This window comes from Ictalurus punctatus, chromosome 17 (assembly GCF_001660625.3).
Source record: "Ictalurus punctatus breed USDA103 chromosome 17, Coco_2.0, whole genome shotgun sequence".
In the NCBI taxonomy this organism is placed as follows: domain Eukaryota; kingdom Metazoa; phylum Chordata; class Actinopteri; order Siluriformes; family Ictaluridae; genus Ictalurus; species Ictalurus punctatus.
The window spans coordinates 2,697,585-2,720,227 of NC_030432.2; the positions used below are offsets into that span (position 1 = coordinate 2,697,585).

The 22,643-nt window shown below is 40.5% G+C and overlaps 1 protein-coding gene across 4 annotated transcripts; it reads right to left on the reverse strand.

The window, feature by feature from the left end:
• Window positions 1-6,815: 6,815 nt before the first annotated feature.
• LOC128628733 (galactose-3-O-sulfotransferase 2) lies at window positions 6,816-21,782 on the reverse strand. 4 transcript variants are annotated; one of them, XM_053687275.1, is made up of 5 exons: window positions 20,600-21,781; window positions 14,764-14,925; window positions 11,734-11,821; window positions 9,386-9,671; window positions 6,816-8,509 (listed from the first exon to the last, which is right to left on the reverse strand). In XM_053687275.1, exons 3-5 carry the CDS (start codon window positions 11,790-11,792, stop codon window positions 7,520-7,522), a joined length of 1,335 nt encoding a protein of 444 aa, XP_053543250.1. In that variant the 5' UTR covers window positions 11,793-11,821; window positions 14,764-14,925; window positions 20,600-21,781; the 3' UTR covers window positions 6,816-7,519. The 4 variants fall into 4 exon arrangements, with proteins under 4 accessions (XP_053543250.1, XP_053543247.1, XP_053543248.1 ...); XM_053687272.1 differs by having other exon boundaries at window positions 11,734-11,835; XM_053687273.1 differs by lacking the exon at window positions 20,600-21,781 and adding an exon at window positions 15,511-17,613 and having other exon boundaries at window positions 11,734-11,835.
• Between the last annotated feature and the right edge of the window lie 861 nt (window positions 21,783-22,643).

Here is a 22,643-nt window from a genome sequence, read left to right on the forward strand (position 1 = left end):
ATATCTTCGATATCTTCACACTTGTCACCAGTAATTAGCGATCTAGCTATTTAATAGCTAAATTTAGTTGATCTACCTTACAGCATGTTTGTCACTTTTTAAAGCCAGAGACCTTTATTTGTTGGTTTAGGCATATTTTAAATAAAGTTGTTTAATTATAATTAATTATAATGTAATTTTCTTTATTATTTTTTAGCTTTGACTTTGTTAACTTTAATATTTTCAGTTATTTTTATATTACAGGTGATATGAGACAAGAACATGTGGAAATGTAAGCATTGCATTTTTAACTCTGAGCAAAGAGGGGAACTTCTCGAACATTATCGTTTGAAACATGGGGGTGTCAACATTTAATGTATTTCTTTTTTTTTCATATCAGTAATCTACTATGGATAATTTGATAATCTTAATTTAAATCAGCATTTACATATATTCTCATAGAAATGCTGCAAACATATTGATAGTGAGTGGTTGTGGCATTAATGGAATTTCATGTGTTCACTCCTAAAGTCAGCCCAGTCAACTGAAGTCCGAACCCTTGTGCTTCGTGCACTACCTGTCATACCTGGAGACGATGAATCTGCTTTCTTTAAGTCAGGTTTAGTAAGTGCATCTGTTCTTTACCTGTTTACCTGTGCTCACAGTAGTCTGAGCATTTGTCAGAGAATCATGTTAATTTTATAGCAATAGTTCACCCAACAGTGAAAATTTGCTGAGCATGTACTCCGCCTCAGGCCAGCCAAAGTATAGAGGAGTTTGTTTCTTCACAGGAACAGATTTGGAGAAATTTAGCATTACATCACAAGAATGAGAGTTCAACCAGCTGATAAAAAAATCGCAATAATCCACACGAATCCATCAAGGCATTTTAACTTTAAACCACTGCCATTATAATGCTATAACCATTATAATGTTTTCTCCAGCAGAAAAAGTCCATCCCATGTTGTTCTCTCGCATCAAAATCCATATGCAAATCTCACATTTTAGCTGGATGCAACAGTCTGAAGTAAAAAATGTCACAAGACGTTAATTGATGGACTGGAGTCATGTGGATTACTTGTGGATTGTTGTGATGTTTTTATAAGCTGTTTGGACTGATGTCACCCATTTATTGCAGGGGATCCATTGGTAAGCAAGTAAAAGTACTGTAAAATTTTTCCAAATCTGTTCACATGAAGAAACAAACTTATCTATACTTTGAATGGCCTGAGGGTCAGTGCACTTTCATTTTTGGGTGAACTATTCCTTTAATTATAGAAACATGGCCAAATTTTTTGAACAAGTCTTCAAATTAATAAACTTTATTTATACTGCATCCTTTTAAAAGTGTATACCAAGTGCTTTGCAGGGCGGATATATATTTTCATAAATTCACGTGCATACTTGTCAATATAATTTTGATTTGTACTAAATTTAGTAGTATGTACTGTATCTCAATCTGAATTCAATTCAATTCAATTCAAACTTATTTGTATAGCGCTTTTTACAATAGACATTGTCTCAAAGCAGCTTCACAGAAATATCAACACGGTATACAGATACTAAAGGTGCGAATTTATCCCAACTGAGCAAGCCACTGAGTGGCGACGGTGGCATGGAAAAACTCCCTAAGATGTTTTAAGAGGAAGAAACCTTGAGAGGAACCCAACTCAGAAGGGAACCCATCCTCATCTGGCTAACAACAGATAATGTGAAAAAGTTCATTATTGACTTATCTGAAGTCTGTATGGCCTTAGGAGCAGCCGTAGTCCCAGCAGTCTGGAATTGGATAAGATTTGAGCTCCATCCAGAGGCAGAAAGGATCTGGATCTCTAGTATCTCCATAAAATCGTGTGGGGCTCAGCAGAAGGAGAGAGGGAGAGAAAAGATTATTATGACTGGGAATTAGTATAATAGAAAGTCTAGTCAGGATAGGCTTGAGTAAACAAATACATGAATCTGTATAGAGCAGTAGCAGGAGGTCGTAGCGGCGTGCGTGGAGACGCTGGTGTTTATGATGATGATGTGGTCGGTGGTCTCATACCTGAGCAGCTCGGAACTGGTGGCCGGTTACCAGCGCGCCTGCGGGTTATTTCCAGCCCCACGTGCCACACACGAGTGGCTCTGTCCCGACAGCACGAGCACCCACAGCCGCGCGAACGACACGTCACCGCCGTGCCAGAACAGTGAGCACCTGGGGAAAGGATGCAAAAGTGACGTAAGTAGACTACTAAAAAAAATTTTTAATGCTCTTAGAGGCGCAAAATGAAATACAAATAAAATAAACCTATCCAGGTGAGCTGAACTGAGAAATAACTGTGGTAGTACTGGATTTTCCCACTTTACGAGTTGGGTCAGGTGTGAGCTCACATTGGGCGACTGACAGGTGTACAGGTTAGCTATGCAGATATCAAGACATGACACGTGAATGAAATGTGATGACATATGGAACAAGTAAAACCACCGCCACTACACGAACGAGATATGAACAAATACATGCTTGACCTTTAAGCCTTTACACGAAACTCTTTTATGTACCTTGAATGATTTTTTTTTAAAGATACACTAGATCCACATTTCCAGGTGTAAGATATAAGAGTACTCACTCAAAAGTGAGTACACCCCTCACATTGTTGTAAATATTTGATGATATCTTTTCATGTGACAACACTGAAGAAATGACACTTTGCTACAATGCAAAGTAGTGAGTGTACAGCTTGTGTAACAGTGTAAATTTGCTGTCCCGGAAGACAACAACTCAAACAAAGAAAGGAAACTAGATAGGGCAGTTGCTGAATTCATATCAGTGGATCAAGTTCCTGTCTACACTGTCGGAATGCATGGATTCCAGCAAATGCTTCAGCAGTTCAACCCCAGATACCAGCTACCAAGCAGAAATGACTTCATGTATACAGAGATCCCCAAACTATACACCGAAACCAGAGACCTAATTTCAGAACGTCTCAAAGAAAAAACATTTTCTGCCTAATTATTTATTATATATCTGTTTTGTAATTGCTTTTTTTATTATGTGACTGTTGCCACTATTGTATTTTATAATGCTCAAATGTTTAAATAAAGGAATTAATGTTTAAGTATTATTATTTATTTATTTTTACACACCATGGTATTGACTTTGGTATCGAGTATCATGTATTTTTGTATTATTTATCGACTACTAGATTTTTGGTATCGTGACATCCCTAACACACACACACATATATGTACGTATGTATGTGTGTGTGTGAGAGAGAAAAACTGTGTAAAGAAATGTTTTGACAGTCTGTATATGATAATGCTAATGTGTTTTGGTGTGTGTGTGTGTGTGTGTGTTTGCTTTAGTTTCAGTTTGAGGTCGGTTTGGTCACATCCGTGGTTCTTTCAGCCCTCGTGAACCTCAGTCGCCTCTGTACTGGCATGCACTCAGCCCTGGTGAGAGTGTGTGTGTGTGTGTGTGTGTGTGTGTGTGTGTGTGTGTGTGTGTGTGTGTGTGTGTGTGTGTGTGTGTGTGTGTGTGTGTGTGTGTGTGTGCGTACGTGTGTGTGTGTGGGGGGGGAGACAGAGAGGCTATAGAAAATAGTCTGTCAACTATTTTAGTCAGACAGTTCACACTTCCTCTGTTATAATCCTGTTTTTAATGTGCACTTGTCCACTTCCCCTTGGTTGAGCTCCCTTGACTGCCATCTTAAGTGCTGTTCTGTAGAGTAGAGTATAAAGATGAAGGATGAAGTCAACTTCACTGTGTCAGGAACACAACTTACCTAGAAGGCACTGCTGTGATATGACCCAGTTGCCATGCTACCTGTCTACTCTAGGTAATTTCTAGAATTTCAGTTGTGGTCTTGATTTTTAGTCTATTTTGTAAACAACTTCTCTGTATAAAATCAAACTAATTGTTTCTATCAAACGGTCTTAACTGGGAGAAACTCATAAAGCAAAGTCAACCTAATGTGCTTATGATAATAACAACAACTCATAAAAACCTTTATGAGTTGTTGTTATTATCATAAGCACATTATCCCGCTCTTCTTCATTCCTCCTCTCACTCTAACTCCTGCCTTCTCCTCTCCTCACTTCCAATTACAAAAGTTGAGCAGAACGGGCAAGTCGTGTGCTTTAGTGTTGAAATTTTCAAAATGAGAATGGATTACCAGACCTGAAAGGAAGCAGCAAGATGCTCTTTATATGATAAATTATTATTTACTCGTTTGTTTTTTTAAACTTTGGCTTGTTGTGTCACATTCGCAAAATCTAGCGAGAGCTATATAATATATAAATATTCAAACGATTACTTTACCCGAATAATTCCACAGTATATGTCCTCCTACTCTAAAATGTGACTCCTTGCATCCCAAATGTTGAATGCTGATGTGCAAATGTGTGTATGTTTGAGTTTTACGTGAATGCACAGACTTACACAAGCTACCAGGTTTTCCTGTACATTTGTTGGTTGTTGTTTTTTTTTTTCCATACGTATGTCATTTGAATTCAACATGTGCGATTAAACTGGTGTCTTTTTTCTTTCTTTTGTGTTTGTTCGTTCGTTAGTTCGTTTGTGGTGGTGTGAGACTTATGGTGTGAATTCTTTCATATGAGTTACAAATAAACCAACAGAGCTCGAACATAATTTCTTGATCAAACTGTTTCTTTACAGTCTATTTTTATTATTTATTATTATTTTTATTATTTTTATTATTATTATCTCTATTAACAAATTAATTCTGATTTATTAGTAAATAATCCGTTCAAAATTTCTAATAATAAATATTCACAAAATTATAAGTGAGGTCATGCAGATGCACTTTCTGACTACCTTGCTAAATAATTTATTTAAATTTTTTTTATAGGATGAGATGGAACAAATAGAAGGGCCTGGTGTCCACAACACTGACACTTACTCACATCTAACATTCCCCGTATCAGCGTCAGGTCCAGGTGTCTTCTTATTGGCGTTATGCACCTGTTCATGTTCCTTCTGTAGTGTGGTGGTTAGAGAGTGCTGATACTGCGGCTCCTGCTGGTCCAGGTTCTGATCCTCCCTTTGGCAGGATTAAGAGTAAATTGTGCTGTTGTATTGTGAGGTGTTTCATGAAGTGCAAAAAACACACATTCACACACACTTGTTGCTTTTGTCCTTCTCTGGTGTGCTGGTTAGCGTTCATCCCAGGGGTGAGGCTCCAGAAGGTGTGGGTTCTCTGCTGCCTTTTGGCTGGTTTCAGACTAAAAATTGCCGCACGCAGTGGTTGCCTCTACCTGTTTGTGGTGTAGTGGTTAGAGTTCATGTTTGTTTGGTGCTTGTTGTTTGTGCAGGTTCTAACCCACCTTTTGGAGGGTTTAAGTATAAAAAGTGGTGCTGAAGCAGTATGAAGGTGTGATGGAGGCAGGTGCGTGAGACAGACTCCAAAAAGATTTCATGCGGTATTAGATGCATATTTCAGTGAGTCAGTCAGACTGAGACGCTCCAGTATGAATGAAACTCGCACCGGTTAGCATGAGAGTCTGTCTGATTAGCTTCCTTCACATTCACGCTCAATTCCACTCACTGCGATTGCAGTTTATTTGTCCTGTAATCTTTACTATGTGCTAATAATTCAGGTCATTTCTTTACCTTCAGTTAGAGTGACATTATCCTGCGTACCGCTAACTTCTACAACACACGCGAAAATTGTTCCTTACAAGGGAATAGAAAGTAGAGAACAAAAGGAATAAGATCTAGCTAAGCTAATTTAGAAAGTCTTGAGTTTTTGTTTCCTTTTCAGTTCCTTTTAAGTTTGAATTAATAAATACTTCTGTAAACAAATCCGATCCCTTATCCCACAAGTATTCAGCATTCCGAGGTTAGCCAAAGAGTTTGCCAAATTTGGAAACCCAATTAGCCCTTATGTGTCGTTGCTTTTAGAATGGCCCATTTTAAACTTTTACAAAAAGTAGAATATAAAAAAAAATATTTGTCATCACCTTCATTCCTTACATCGACATTGGACCTCATTTATCAATCCGAACAAATTTATTCATAAATGGAACGTAGGAGTGTTTACGCAAGAAATGTGGTGTCCGTGAAAATCCTCTTAGTTTAGGGAAAGCGTCCATATCCAACAAGAGCTCTCGAGTTTGTATAAATTTACTCGCTACTAACGTGAACCTCGAATGATTGGCTTCGAATCGTACAACTGTTGACGAGTGACTGCAATTTTTTAAATACGGATTACACTGTTGAGTTTAAATCACTTCTTTATTTCAAATACACACCATTTTTTAAATACGTTCCATGAAACTGTTTCATTTCATGTTAGCGACTTGAAAGACGTGGATCCGAAGCGAATCCGTAAATCAAGAGAACAAAAGTAATGGCACCCTATAAAAGACGGAAGAGTGTGTGTGTGTGTGTGTGTGTGTGTGTGTTAGTGAAGAGCTGCAGTGGCTGAGCTGCATTAGTGGAAGATTTACCTTACAAAGTTTAGTCGCCGTTTTTTCGTTTTTCAACTCTCTGCGAGCTTTACTTTTTTGCAAGCTTGGAGTTTTGTGGGCGTGGTTAAATGCAAATCAGCTGTGCCATGAACGTGCTTGGTCATTTACGACTGATTGGCGTTCATCAGCGTTCAGACATAAGAATGAAAACAATTGTCTACAAAACTTCTGTAAATTTGGTGTGATTTTTTTTTCTGTTGCCGTAAACCATTTACACAGAACTTTACTAAAAGATGGATAAATGAAGCCCTGGTGTATATTTTGCTCGTCATTATTACGAACATAATGGATATTAAACTAAATTTTAAAGAGAACAATAGAACAGGACATTGAGTGTTAATGGGAAGAAATTTTAAAGCACTCTAGTGTTGAGTACAAATGATTTATTATTAATGTGTAAATAAATTCTACATAAGTGACACTTACCACAGCCCCGCCCCCAAAGGCTATTTCACAATTTTTTTTAGTCCAGTTTACAAACTTGAATTTCATATCAGCTATGTTTATAAACCTTACATTTATCTTTCCAGAGAAAACTGAATCTTGTTAGAAAAATCTGCATTTAAATTGTGACATTTAGTCTGAATCATCTCATTCAGAGGATATACACCCGTATTTACCATCTCACAGTAACAATAATCTTATTTCTTATACTTGTATACCAGCTTTTAGGATTTGAAAAAACATTAATGACATACAGTCAGTATCTTTACAGAATTAGGGCCAGTTCACATAATAATAACAATAATAACAAGAAGAAGAAGAAGAAGAATGGTTGAAACTTAGCCCGAAGTGCTTAGTTTTCAGAAAAACAGTGAAATATTTACAAATATTCCCCCTAGCTAACAAATTAATCACGATTTTAAGACCTGAGATGATCTAGCAAAGTGCAAAGATAAGCACAAGTAAAAGAACTAACAGTTGATCGGTTTTGTGTAAATACCATTTGACATTCATTTGTATTGTTTTTCTGGCTGCTGGATTTGAACAAATTGAGATCTTCTCCACAGCATAGGCTAAGGCACATTTAGCATATTTCGTTGTTTAATGTCAGGTTGAGGTTCATTTGTCTTTAGGTTTTGTGTTGCTTTGCTTCAGCTGAGTTAGCATTATCTTTAACATCCATATTGTCTTTGGCTAATATAGGCATATTAACTTGTACAGTTGAGTTGAGATTCTCAGTGACAGGCGCACTGGTGCTGTTCCTCTTAGCATTTATGATGTGTTTGCCAGGGGTGGGGCGCTTTTTTCCTTCATCCTTTTTAGCAGCGATATCAGGGAACTGTTTAACGTACAAAGCCCTGGTGTACTGCAGTTCAGGCATGATGAGCCTGTGACAAAAACGGTGTGTGTCGTTGTCCAATCCCGGGCGAATGTTATATCCCTGGATAACCGCTTGGCCGTACTGGAATGGCTTCAATGATGAATCAAGTACGTGAGCTGGATCCACGGCTCCGCCCTCTGAAAGGCAGGTTTTCTCCAGTACTGCCCTTCTGGCTCTGAGAAGCTCCACTTCCTCTTGGAGCTTAGTGCGCCCTAGCGATGTATCTATCCGCCTCCAGAAGCTTGCGTTAAAGTGTTGGTAGAGTCGCCAATCCAACGAGCTCCACTTCTTCACCTGCTCGGTCATTTCCACGCTCAGCGATTTGCGGGTTTTCTCGCTTCGGCTGTTCAGGCGGAATGACACGACGTCGTCCAGGGTCCAGCAGAGGGCGTGTCTGAGCAACACCATAGACTCATCGAAGTACTCCAAGATCAGGATGAGGTGGAATTCACTCTCCACGGCGGAAATCAGAGCCTCAGCTCGTTCGTCCAGTTCCGCTTCGCCGGACGGTGCCGAGTTGTTGAAGCCGAAGTCGAAGGTCAGGATATTACGAGCGTAATTGTTACCAGGCATAGTATCGCTGTAAGAACGGCCTTCATCGAGCAGAAAGTCCTCGAGGGTCTTGAAGTTGCTGAACACGGGGAGTGATTTGTAGTACGTGAAGAGAGACTCCATCATGGACACCGGATTGCGCAGGATGGAGAAATAAAACGTGTCCAAGGGCATGACCTTTCTCACCTGAGAGACAGATATTTATACGTTTAATATATTACACAATATTCGTCACTAATATTAGTCCAAAAACATGATGGATTTCTGAAGGAAATAAATCACATTTTTGATAAATGATGAAATATAAAGATTGTGGTCATGCCTGGGCCCCACTAGTGCATACAGGGGTGGAATTTGGGGCAGATTTGTGTCTCCTGTGGCAAAATTTTTTTTTAAACACACAATCTTGTGGTCATTTGTGAAACACGGATATTTTTTGACACAAAATTGTAGTGTAGATAAACCAAGGAAAAATGTTGCTAATGTAACTTCCTGTTATTTTCAATAGATATATGATACATGTGTAAGCTAGCTAGTTGTGGAGGACCCAATACATTACATACTGCTATATTGGCTGTAATACTAACTAGCCCTTCTGCTTTGTGGCCATCTTGGTGATTCTCCCAGGCAGTAATTTCCAGTCAGCCTCCTTTCCACTTGAATAAAGAGAGACCAATAGACCAGAACTAGACCAGAATCTGACAGGTCTGGCGATTGGCTCTTTTTACTGAAGGGCGGGACTTGTGTAATATGCTGCCATGTTGAATGTTACGTATTGCCCCGTTCATATTTTAAGCAGTAGGCAGGATCTACTCAAAATGTCTCAGACTAACATTAGCTAGCTAGCTTGCCACTTGTATTGTGATTAGTCGCACACATAGTCCCTCAAAACGAATGACTTCTGGTGTATGTTTGGGTTTGTTTTTTTTTCAGAAGCACTGAATAGGTAACATAATCCCGGTTCAACGCAGTTCAGGCTTGATAATTAGCTCATGGGTTCAATCAAGTGAAAAGACCAAATAATTTTAAAACACGCCCTCGTTTTAAAAAAAACTTTCTGACCTCAAGCCCTTGGAAGCGCATGTGGTTGCACATAATGTGGAACTCTGTCACACGGCGAGACTTCATGCCCTTGACAAAGTGCGACATGAAGAAGTGTGGGTAGGAGAACTGGTAGATGTTCTCTGGCAGCGCGAAGGTCAAGTTGTGGGTATCGCCATAGCGATACAGGATGTTGAGGATGGTGCTGCTGGCCGTCTTGTGCGTTTTCAGGAAGAAAACATGGTTCTTGGGTTGACACATGGCATTTCTGTCGCTGGTCAAAAAGCTCGATGTTTGTTTGTTGTTCCTGAGGGAAAGAAAGATTCTTTAAGAAGGAAGGATAAATAAATACGGAGGGTTTTTTTTTCAAAATCCAGTCAAATTTGATCAAATCTACCAATTTACAGATCCATCTACAACTAAGAACCCAATAGATACAGTGACTTGCATAATTATTGACCCCCCCCAGCCCCTGACCTTTTCCACAGTTTGTAGTGGAGTTGGGAATTAATCTACTTTGCAAAATAATTTTTTGTGAGAAGTCACAATGGAGTCAAGCACCACATGAGATTGGATGAAGCTAAAAAAGCAACAGGTAACACTAGCATTAGCAGTTTCTTTCAGAATGCAGAACTAATTATCAGATAATTCCTAGACAAAACAAAAGCACTGAAGAAATGTTTGAAATTGTTGAGATAACCTAGGACACATCAGTGCACATTAAACAAATTAACTGAACTGAATCATATTGAGCTGAATCGAATCATATGGGACCAAATTGAACCATATCGTTGCTGAATCAAATCGCATCAGTACTGAATCAAATATTATAATATATATAATCAAACAATCATTTTGAGCCAAATCAAATGTATTGAGCCAAATCGAAGTGTATTGAGCCAAATCGAATGGTATTGGTGCTGAAAGGAATCGTATTGGTTCTTAATCGAATCGTATTGGTGCTGAATGGAATCGTATTGGTTCTTATTCGAATCGTATTGGTTCTTAATCGAATCGTATTGGTGCTGAATGGAATCTTATTGATGCTGAAAGGAATCGTATTGTTCTTACTCGAATCGTATTGGCGCTGAAAGGAATCGTATTGGTTCTTAATCGAATTGTATTGGTTTTTAATCGAATCGTATTGGTGCTGAATACAATCGTATTGGTTCTTAATTGAATCATATTGGTGCTGAATGGAATTATATTGGTTCTTAATCGAATCATATTGGTGCTGAATGGAATCGTATTGGTGCTGAATGGAATCGTATTGGTTGTTAATCGAATTGTATTGGTTCTTAATCAAATTGTTTTGGTACTGAATGGAATCGTATTGGTTCTTAATCGAATCGTATTGGTGCTGAATGGAATTGTACTGGTGCTGAAAGGAATCGTATTGGTTGTTAATCGAATTGTATTGGTTCTTAATCAAATCGTTTTGATGGTGAATGGAATCGTATTGGTTCTTAATCGAATCATATTGGTGCTGAATGGAATTGTATTGGTGCTGAAAGGAATCGTGTTGGTTCTAAATCAAATCGTATTGGTTCTAATCGAATTGTATTGGTGTTGAATGGAATCGTATTGGTTCTTAATCGAATCGTATTGGTATTGAATGGAATCGTATTGGTGCTGAATGGAATCATATTGGTGCTGAATCCATCATTATCTCACAAGTATTACACCTTTGCAATGACAATGAATATAGGTGTAGTAATGTGTGTACATTTTTGGCTATATTTTTGAGGGTAGAAATGTAATAACTAATATAGAGAAATGTGATGACAACCGATTTGGTACATTTCACTTGTTTGTGTGTGTCTCACGCTGTGTCTTGCCCTGAGTGCTCAATATCATGAGCATAATTTACGGTGGAGATGGGCGGGTATACCCACCACGTTTTGAAACAGATCACGGCAGAGATGCATCTATAGTTGTTTTGTTTTTTATGCAAGGAGGAAGCGAAATTGACAAAATTGTTAGAAATACAGCTCTTTGTTCAGTTCAGTGGTGTTATCACTGTGTCGAAAACAGAAATAAAACAATAAATAAATAATGGTCCTGCATATCGGTTATCGGCCACATAAACAATTGGTATCGGTAATAAAAAAAAATCTACATCGGTCAATCTCTAGTTGAGATGTACAGGGGGACGAATACTTATGCAAGGATTAGTGTGTGAAAGAAGCATCAGGTCATTCCCAAGCCTTTAGTGTACTTTCTGTGGTTTCCGTCATATTTCACAAGCATTACATACGAACAATCAAAAGTGACTCCAAGATGATAAACGACTAAAACCATCCTAGTAGTATTACATTAGTAATTAAATGCATTATAGATGTTTAGTGTATTATAATATTAGAACTCACCAAAACTGATGAAACGCACTCAGTAACTGCAACGCCACAAACAGGATGGTCAAAAACATCAACACACGCCATAGAAACCTGCAAAACACTGCCCTTCCACACCTATAATTAACACACACACACAAACACCCACCCACACACACACACAAACACCCACATACACAGTCTAATTATTAAGAATAGTTAATTAATAATTAATAATAATTTTCTATAACTAATTTCTTCAACACTAAAAAAAATTGTGAAGTAATCATACTTGAATGTATTTGCACTTTTTCACAAAGACCACACCAGTCTCATTGCATAGAGTCTTCAGGCCGATGTCTCGTGTTCTTAGTTGTCTTTTAACTGTGTACAAAGTGCTCCCTAATACTGTGCATTTAACCACTACACTGAAAAATCCCCAGTGTTGAATTAACACCTATTCCCACCATCTCTGTGCATCGTCCTGTGGTCAAAAAGAGGAGGACCCCTGCACCACAATGCACCCCTGGACCTATAAACATAGAGCATGTCGCTGCATCCACTGATGCAAGTTAGGGCTTTACTATGCAAAGCAGAAGCCATACATAAACACTGTTCAGAAGCGCCTCTGTCTCAGTCTCATCTGAGATGGACAGTAGCACAGCAGATTCGTGTTTTGTGGTCTATTGAATCAACATTTTAAATAGTTTTTGGTCAAAACAGCCGTCGTTGAAGAAAAAGGACCATCCAAGCGTCAGGTCCAATATCCAGCATCTGTCATGATATGGGGGTGTGTCAGTGCCCATGGTATGGGGGTGTGTCAGTGCCCATGGCATGGGGGTGTGTCAGTGTCCATGATATGGGGGTGTGTCAGTGCCCATGGCATTGGGGTGTGTCAGTGTCCATGATATGGGGGTGTGTCATCGCCCATTATATGGGGGTGTGTCAGTGCTCATGGCATGGGGTGTGTCAGCGTCCATGGTATGGGGTGTGTCAGTGCCCATGGCATGGGGGTGTGTCAGTGTACATGATATGGGGGTGTGTCATCGCCCATTATATGGGGGTGTGTCAGTTTCCATGGCATGGGGGTGTGTCAGTGTCCATCATATGGGGGGGTGTCAGTGCCCATGGTATGGGGGGGTGTCAGTGCCCATGGTATGGGGGTGTGTCGGTGTCCATAATATGTGGGTGTGTCGGCGCCCATGATATCAGGGTGTGTCAGCGCCCATGGTATGGGGGTGTGTCAGTGCCCAAGTCAAGGAGGTGTGTCAGCGCCCATGGTATGGGGGTGTGTCAGTGTCCATGGTATGGGGGTGTGTCAGTGCTCATGGTATGGGGGTGTGTCAGTGTCCATGGCATGGGTAAGTTGCACATCTGTTAGAGCAGCATTAATGTAGAAAGATATCTACACATTTTAGAGCAACATATGCTGCGATCCAGAGCAGGACAACGCTGAACCACATTCTGCCCGGATTACAAGCGCGTGGTTGCATAAGCAGAGAGTGCGGGTGTGAGCATGGCCTGCCTGCAGTCCTGACCTGTCTCCCGTTGAGAACGTGTGACGCATTATGAAGCGCAAAATAAAGCATCGAAGACCACGTACATGCAGTCGCGCAGCTGAAAAATGCATAACGGATAAATGGGGGAATTTCCGCTGGCAAAGCTTAACCTAGTGGTGTCTTCACTCAGCGCCAAACGCTTAATAAGTGTCATTAAAAGAAAAGCTGATGTCACACAGTGCCATAACATGTAAACACGCTTCGAGGAAGTTTGATTCCCACTCGCAAACGTCGTGCTCTTGTACGCTTCTACCTGTGCAAGAAGAGGTAGAGCTCATAACGAGTATTAAAGACAGAAATATCCTGATACACCTCAGAAGTATTTGGATACCTGTTCGTCTCATAAGTATTGTGTGCAGTGATATTCAAGACAACAACATTCCACTTCATGCCAGCTGACTAACATCCCAAATTAATCGACACCTTCTGACTGATCAGAATCGTTCAGCAGCGCTGTGGAGTAAACATGTAGAAAACAGAAAGTCCAAAAGGAGAAACAGCTATTTAAAAAAAAAGAAGCTTTAAATTCAATATAATTTAATACTGAATTTTCGACTTATCCTCATCATAACTAACGCTCATGTGCATAAATTCAGTATGTCACCTGACCTGATCTGAATCTATACCACAGGTGTGTAAATATTGTCTTAATAAAATCAAACTGGAGTAAATTTCCTCATGAGAGCCCTGTTTCCTCACACCACCTCTTCTCTATTCAATACTAAAGTTATAGCATTATTTACAATTTATTACATAGCTACATTTATAGTTATTAGTCAAATCAATCATAATTTGGGTCCTAAAAGGATGTAATATAAATAAAAAGCATCAATCATATTCATGGAAATTATATTTTACAACAATCCGATCAAAATCTTTTTTAAAAAAATTGTCCATAATTTAACCTATAATATTAATACTAAAATAAATACAATAATAATAACAACAACAACAAAATGTTTTCAATTATTCAGCCCTGCGAATTTTACTTCAACTGTATTATTATTATTATTATTAGTAGTAGTAGTAGTAGTAGTAGTAGTATTAAATCTTATGACAGTAAAGATTAATATGTTATACTTCTATAATTTGGTGAGTGGAAAGTTCAGGAATAAAAAGCTCTAATGGCTTGGAGAAATTAATATTTACCTTTTTTCTTCTATTTTAAATATTTGAAAGTACTTTTACTCTGGGAGTGGTGGCGGAAAGTTTGAGAAGCCCTGCTTTGGAGGTGAAAGTTTAAGTTGATGAGCTTCAGCTGACATTAAGGAATCCGTGTTTTGGGAAGTGGAGCTGAAATTTCAGAACCCTTTAAATAAAAAGCCTTCTTATTTATTAACTGAAATATTAACACACATCCTATAGCAGTTTATGAGTGATCTAATCTGCAGATAGAAGCTCAGGGGTAAAAAATAATAAATAAATAAACAAATAAATAAATAAATAATAAAAAACGGTCAGGGAGAATAAAGTATTCCGCATTAATGAACTTGAAGCAGGGACTCACGCGCTCCACGGCGGGATGGATCCCCGGGAAATCGCGCTTCTTTCCCGGAGCGCGCGCTTCAGCTGCATGAACATGGTGCCACACCCGGGGGTAATCTGGCCGGGGCATTAGGGGCTGCAGCCCTGAATAATTATCCACTTGGAGCAGTTTGTCACTGCGTAACTGAGTTGAAAGAAGACGGTTATTTTATATCTTCAGTGGATAGAGACGAGACCAGACAGGTTTTATAGGAAAATACATGGAAATACTCGAGTCTTATTGGCTGACAGTCTCTCAGTTCTGCCAAACGCGAGCTCACAGTCAGTGTAAATGTTTGTCTTTAGGAAAATAAATATTTTCGATTAATATTAGATCACAATTTAAGCTTTGAAGCAGTTTTTCTTGGAAAAACTAATAAATTTGGGTGTAACAAATCAGAGTAATCTTTTAAAGTTGGTCCAAAGTATAATTTTTTTCCCTCAAGTGAAAAGCCAGTTCATCAGCCGGGATTGTGGGATGTGCGTGCGGGAAAGTTTCCAATGTGCCTATTCATAGAAGGCTATTTATGAACAAAAGGCTATACACTGTAAACCCTAATGTTGTCTTTACTTAAACAATCAAGTACTCTTGACTAAACATTACTTAACATTTTGCATTTTGGACTCATAACTAAAAAAATGTTAGTTTAACTTATTTACCTACAAAATACATAAACTTTAAATTTCAAGTGTTATGAATTCAAAATCATGATTCATTAAAATAGCTCACGCTGGTCTTCCTTTGATGTGATTGGCCATGCAAGGAGTCCTGCCTGGCAGCAAGAGAACTAATGCATTGAATACAAAAGGCGGTCCTCTTCGTCTCCTCCGTGGATTGCTGCTGAGACGGTTTCAGTGTGACGTTAAAGAAGGGAGTTCCCTTTCAAAGGGAACATCAACGTTGTCTTTAGCATAACACTATGGGAGCGCCTCTCGCACGCAACGGGCATCTGAAGCTTGTGTAAAGTCCTGCCTATTTATAGGCCTACCATAAATAAGCAAGCTGGGTTTTAGAGCCTCGCGGATCTGGGCCGGCCGCTGCCGAAGCAGATAGCCGTTTCAGGTCCGGAGGATCTTTTATGGATCGATAAGAGGAGCCGGAGACGAGCGCTGCTCTATCTCTTGATAGGGGGTCTGGACACACACACACACAAAAAAAAAATAGTATTAATTCCTCTCTGACTCCGAGGAGCCAGAAGGATGTGCTAAAAACTGAGACCAGTATATAAAGAGCTGCTTGAAGTGATTACTAAGGCTGGATGAGCCTTTTTCTCCCCAGTGAAAGTAAATCCCTCACACTGCAGAAAACTCCCCTTTCTTCCAGAAGTGCATGACAAAATATCAGGCTTCTGGGAGAAAACCATGCATAAGCCGTATTTATAACCCCACGATGTTGGATTATTCGGCCATTGTGGGGAATGAATGGCATGGCTATTTAGCTATGCTGAAGGTGGAGGAGGTGCTTGCGAGCTACCTCTCTCCATCGATGGCAGGTAATTAGAGGGGCCGGCTTTGCTATGCAAGCCACCGTGTAAGGCCACCGTGGCATTGGTGGGCAAGGCCTATGTAGTAGTAGTCTTGCTTGTGGGTCACTGCAGACAATGACATTGTTGCAGGCCTACCAAGCAGACCTGCTGAGTGAGCTCAACATATGGCGGCATTCAGCCAGTTCCTTCCCCGTTGTGTCGAGGTCACCCGGAAATCCATGAGTGGGAGACACAGAAGGCGAGTATGGCAGCCCTCCAACCCCCGCAGACAGCCAGGGAAACTGGGCAGCCACAGTCGCGGCCTGCTACTAGGCCTGATCTGAAAATTATCATAAAGGCCAAGCAGGAAAAGAAGAGTGGTCCTGAGAGGCCGTGGAGGGACGTATCAGGGGACATGAGGTTGTTAGGGCAGTTAGCCCCCAATGCTACTGTAGGGCCTCCCCTAGCCAAGGCTGTCCCAAGTTTTCAGTGTTCTCTGGTCAGCGAGCTGTCACAGGGCAACAAAAATCTGACGCATTCCCTCCAACAGAATGTGGAATAGTTAACGTCACTAAAAGACCGTCTGGCAGCGTGGAAACTACTGCCAAATGTGCCTCCATGGGTTCTGTCTACCGTAGAAAAGGGTTACCGGGTCCAGCTTAGAGCTCGACCCACCCAGATCAGAGGTGTGCTCACCACAGTAGTCATCACAGACCAGAACCCAACGATAGCGCAGGAAGTAAGATCCCTCTTGGACAAAGGGGCCATAGAGCATGTACCCCGTTCCTCGAGGGAGGGAAGTTTTTACAGCTGTTATTTCCTGGTCCGCAAAAAATAGAGGATTATTCGGCCAATTTTAGATCTGCGTCATCTGAACTGTACTCTTCGGACATACAGGTTCAAGATGCCGACGCCCAAACTTATCTTTCCACAGATTCAGTTTGAGGACTGGTTTCTGACAATAGAAATAAAAGGTGCATATTTCCACATAGAAATATCGCTAGCTTTTTGCCCTCGCACCTTCACAAAGTGCATGGATGTCACTCTGTCTCCATTGTCACTCCACGTCATCCATGTACTAAACTACCTGGACGACTGGTTAATTCTAGCATGATCCAGGGAACTGGCGGTTCAACATTGAGATGTTGTTCTCGCCCACATGAAGAGCTTGGGGCTCAGGTTGAACCTCAGAAAAGTATGCTTTGCCCAGTGCAGTGGACAACTTTTCTAGGGGTTATAAGGATTCTACTATGATGAGGGCATTTCTATCCCTAACATGCGTAGGGTCAATCCTATCAACACTGAGCAAGATAAAGCTGGATCTTGGGAGACTATTGGTGCTTATGGGCCTATTGCACAGGAGACCGTTCAGTGGTGGCTGAGAAGTTGGGGGTTTTCTACAAGTACGAAACCTCTGAGAGTAATTAGTGTCACGCGGCGATGCATGCATGCTCTGAGAATTTGAGTGTCCCCAGTTTCTAGCCTTGGGAAACACTCTAGGGGTGTCTCCTTAGTGCAAGACACCTCCCAGATACCGCCCTCATGGGCTGGAGCATGGTCTTAGACAGCTGTCCAGCTCATGGTCTCTGGAGTGGCCCTCATCTGGAGCAGCATCTAAATTGCCTAGAAATGTGGGCCTTATATCTAGCACTGAAATTCCTTCTTCCTCAATTGAGAGGTCACCATGTGTTTACAGACAACACAGCTGTGGTCTCATATATTGACCACCAGGGAGGATTATGTCCGTGCCCCCTGTTCAGGCAGGCGCAACTAATACTCCTCTGGGCAGAGGGGAGTGCAATGTACATTCTGGGTAACTGGAATGTGGGGGCAGACATCCTGTTGAGGTGGCAGCTGAGGCCCAGGGATTGGTGGCTCCATCCACAAGTGGTGGAGTCCATATGGTGGAGGTTTGGCCAAGCAGGACTGCACGTGTTCGCCTCCGAGGAGACGGCACACTGCCCGCTGTGGTTCGCCCTCACTCCTCCTGCACAATTTGGGCTGGACGCCATGGTGCACATGTGGCCTAGGTCACATCTGTATGCTTTTCCCCCGATCGTTCTGCTCCCACAAGTTCTAGCGAGGGTTCGCCAAGACAGTCTACATCTGCTGCTAGTAGTACCTTATTGGCCAGCTCAAATATGGTTCTCAGAGATAATATCCCTGCTAGATGGCACTCCTTGGGAGATTCCCATCCACTGGGATCCACTCTAGACCCAGTGAACTGCGCAATAGCTACAGTCTTGGAGTTCTTACAAGAACGTTTCTCAGCAGGGTGGGCTCCTTCTACAATAAGAGTTTACGTGGCTGCCATTTCGGCCAGCCACACCCCTGTTGATGGAGCCTCTGTGGGGCAGCATCCTCTAACTTCGAGGTTCATGCGTGGTGTCAGGCGGCTGAGGCCCATCTGCAGGCCATGCACACCTTCCTGGGACCTTTCTGTGGTCCTGGAAGGTCTGTCAGGGGCCCCACTTGAGCCCTTAGAGTCAGTTTCTGAGAAGCTTCTGACTCTAAAGGTAGCTCTTCTGCTGGCCCTGACATCTCTCAAGCGAGTAGGAGATCTACAAGCTCTCTCTGTTGCCCCTTCCAGCCTTGACTTTGACCCTGGATTAGCCAAGGCCTTCCTGTATCTTATGCCAAATTATATTCCGAAAGTATTAAAGCATATGGAAAGTATTCACAGCGCTTCATTTTTTCCACATTTTGTTATGTTACAGCCTTATTCCAAAATGGATTAAATTCATTATTTTCCTCAAAATTCTACAAACAATACCCCATAATGACAAGGTGAAAGAAGTGTGTTTGAATCTTTGCAAATTTATTAAAAATAAAAAACAAAGAAAGCACATGTACATAAGTATTCACAGCCTTTGCTCAATACTTTGTTGAAGCAGCTTTGGCACCAATTACAGCCTCAAGACTTTTTTAGTATGATGCTACAAGCTTGGCACACCTATTTTTGGGCAGTTTCTCCCATTCTTCTTTACAGGACCTCTCAAGCTCCATCAGGTTGGCTGGGGAATGTCAGTGCACAGCCATTTTCAGATCTCTCCAGAGATGTTCAATCGGGTTCAAGTCTGGGCTCTGGCTGGGCCACTCCTTTGTTATCTTGGCTGTGTGCTTAGGGTCGTTGTCCTGTTGGAAGATGAACCTTTGCCCCAGTCTGAGGTCCAGAGCGCTCTGGAGCAGGTTTTCATCAAGGATGTCTCTGTACATTGCTGCATTCATCTTTCCTTCGATCCTGACTAGTCTCCCAGTTCCTGCTGCTGAGGAACATGCCCACAGCATGATGCTGCAACCACCATGCTTCACTGTAGGGATGGTATTAGCCAGGTGATGACTGGTGCATGGTTTCCTCCAGACATGATGCTTGCCATTCAGGCCAAAGAGTTCAATCTTGGTCTTGGACTTGGTCTGAGAGTCCTTAAGGTGCCTTTTGGCAAACTCCAGGCGGGCTGTCATGTGCCTTTTACTGAGGAATGTCTTCACTCTGGCCACTCTACCATACAGGCCTGATTGGTGGAGTGCTGCAGAGATAGATGTTCTTCTGTAAGTTTCTCCTCTCTCCACAGAGACACGCTGGAGCTCTGTGAGAGTGACCATCGGGTTTTTGGTCACCTCCCTGACTAAGGCCCTTCTCCCCTGATCGCGCAGTTTGTGTGCCATTTTAAGAAAGTAAACTTATTATGTTGAGATAAAATTATTTTGTGTGATTTTTTGTGTGAAATGTTTGTTAAATTCCTAATGGTGCATTTTATAATAAAGGACAACACAGCCATAATTACAAATGTTCCCCGTCGAATTTTGCTAACATAGCCATTAATTAACAATATTTTTAACGATGGTCTTGTGATGGTATGATAACTGAAATATCAAATGATTATTTATGTGATTTGAAATATCTAATCATATAAGTTAATAAACTTAATCATAGTTTCATCGTGTATTCATCGTGACAAATTGTAATTACACTTTAAAGATCTTTAAGAGCAGTAATAGTCAAAAAAGTCAAAAAGAGGTATACGAGCTGAGCTGAGGAGGGCTAATACACACACACACACACACACACGCTCGTACAGTCAAGGGCGGGCAAGTAGACACAACATACACACACACTCTCTCTTTCTCATACACACACATGAATAACTTTAATAATATCTTATAGTAATAGAGAAACTCTATAAAAAAAAACAGAATAGTAGGATATGCAGGACAGTAGAACTGTAATGATATGAAGAAGTTGGAAGTACAGTAAACCGCTTTTCAAGTAGTATAAATATATATAAAATAAGAAATATAGTGCAAATATGAAAATAAATTATAAACTAGAAATACAGGAAAAATATAACTTACTCATGATTCAGATGGTGAAGATTCTCGTCTCGCAAGGAAGGCCTTAATTTTAAGAGAACCATGAAGAGAGCCAGTTATAAGGTTGGCTGGGTCAAACTGCCCCCCCTCGAGATAACGATAAGACCAAGGTCCCTCCCGGTTGTTTAGTCTTGTCTACGTCATCTTCTATCCTCTAGGTAATTGAAAAGTGAAGTTTCTGAGGCCCTAAGGTAACTGAGAATTATGGTTTCTGAGGCCCTAAGGTAACTGAGAATTATGGGTTCTGATGCCCTAAGGTAACTGAAAATTATGGTTTCTGATCCTCTAAGTAACTAGAAACTCAGGGTTTTTATTTTCTGGGTTATTAGAAATCCCTAGGTTCTGATTTTATGTGTAAATTAAAACCCCTGGTTTCAATTCTATGTGTAAGTGAAATAGCCCTTTTCTGGAACATAGGAGTAAGGTAAATGAGCTCTTTTTTAACCCTATTGGTAGTGAGATCATAGTCTTCTTGAAACATATGGGTTATTTAGTGTGTAAATACAGTATAAATACTGGAGCTTAAGCTCAGGGTATTGGGATCACTTTTGAGAATTCTCATCGGTGTGGATCTCGTGTGGTGGAACGGAACAATAAAGCTGGACCCTTGCTTCTTCTCACTCATGGCTGGTGTATTTTTTCTATCTCCAACTGGGCTCAGAGGTAGATGTGAGTATTGGCTTCTAAGTTGAATTTTAAATGTTTTTGGGTAATAGGCTAAATTTGAGCCAACAAAACATGGGGGTGTCAACATTTAATGTATTTCTTTTTTTTCATATCAGTAATCTACTATGGATAATTTGATAATCTTAATTTAAATCAGCATTTACATATATTCTCATAGAAATGCTGCAAACATATTGATAGTGAGTGGTTGTGGCATTAAGGGAATTTCATGTGTTCATTCCTAAAGTCAGCCCAGTCAACTGAAGTCCGAACCCTTGTGCTTCGTGCACTACCTGTCATACCTGGAGACGATGAATCTGCTTTCTTTAAGTCAGGTTTAGTAAGTGCATCTGTTCTTTACCTGTTTACCTGTGCTCACAGTAGTCTGAGCATTTGTCAGAGAATCATGTTGATTTTATAGCAATAGTTCACCCAACAGTGAAAATTTGCTGAGCATGTACTCCGCCTCAGGCCAGCCAAAGTATAGAGGAGTTTGTTTCTTCACAGGAACAGATTTGGAGAAATTTAGCATTACATCACGAATCCATCAAGGCATTTTAACTTTAAACCACTGCCATTATAATGCTATAACCATTATAATGTTTTCTCCAGCAGAAAAAGTCCATCCCATGTTGTTCTCTCGCATCAAAATCCATATGCAAATCTCACATTTTAGCTGGATGCAACAGTTTGAAGTAAAAGATGTCACAAGACGTTAATTGATGGACTGGAGTCATGTGGATTACTTGTGAATTGTTGTGATGTTTTTATAAGCTGTTTGGACTGATGTCACCCATTTATTGCAGGGGATCCATTGGTAAGCAAGTGATGTACTGTAAAATTTTTCCAAATCTGTTCACATGAAGAAACAAACTTATCTATACTTTGAATGGCCTGAGGGTCAGTGCACTTTCATTTTTGGGTGAACTATTCCTTTAATTATAGAAACATGGCCAAATTTTTTGAACAAGTCTTCAAATTAATAAACTTTATTTATACTGCATCCTTTTAAAAGTGTATACCAAGTGCTTTGCAGGGCGGATATATATTTTCATAAATTCACGTGCATACTTGTCAATATAATTTTGATTTGTACTAAATTTAGTAGTATGTACTGTATCTCAATCTGAATTCAATTCAATTCAATTCAAATTTATTTGTATAGCGCTTTTTACAATAGACATTGTCTCAAAGCAGCTTCACAGAAATATCAACACCGTATACAGATACTAAAGGTGCGAATTTATCCCAACTGAGCAAGCCACTGAGTGGCGACGGTGGCATGGAAAAACTCCCTAAGATGTTTTAAGAGGAAGAAACCTTGAGAGGAACCCAACTCAGAAGGGAACCCATCCTCATC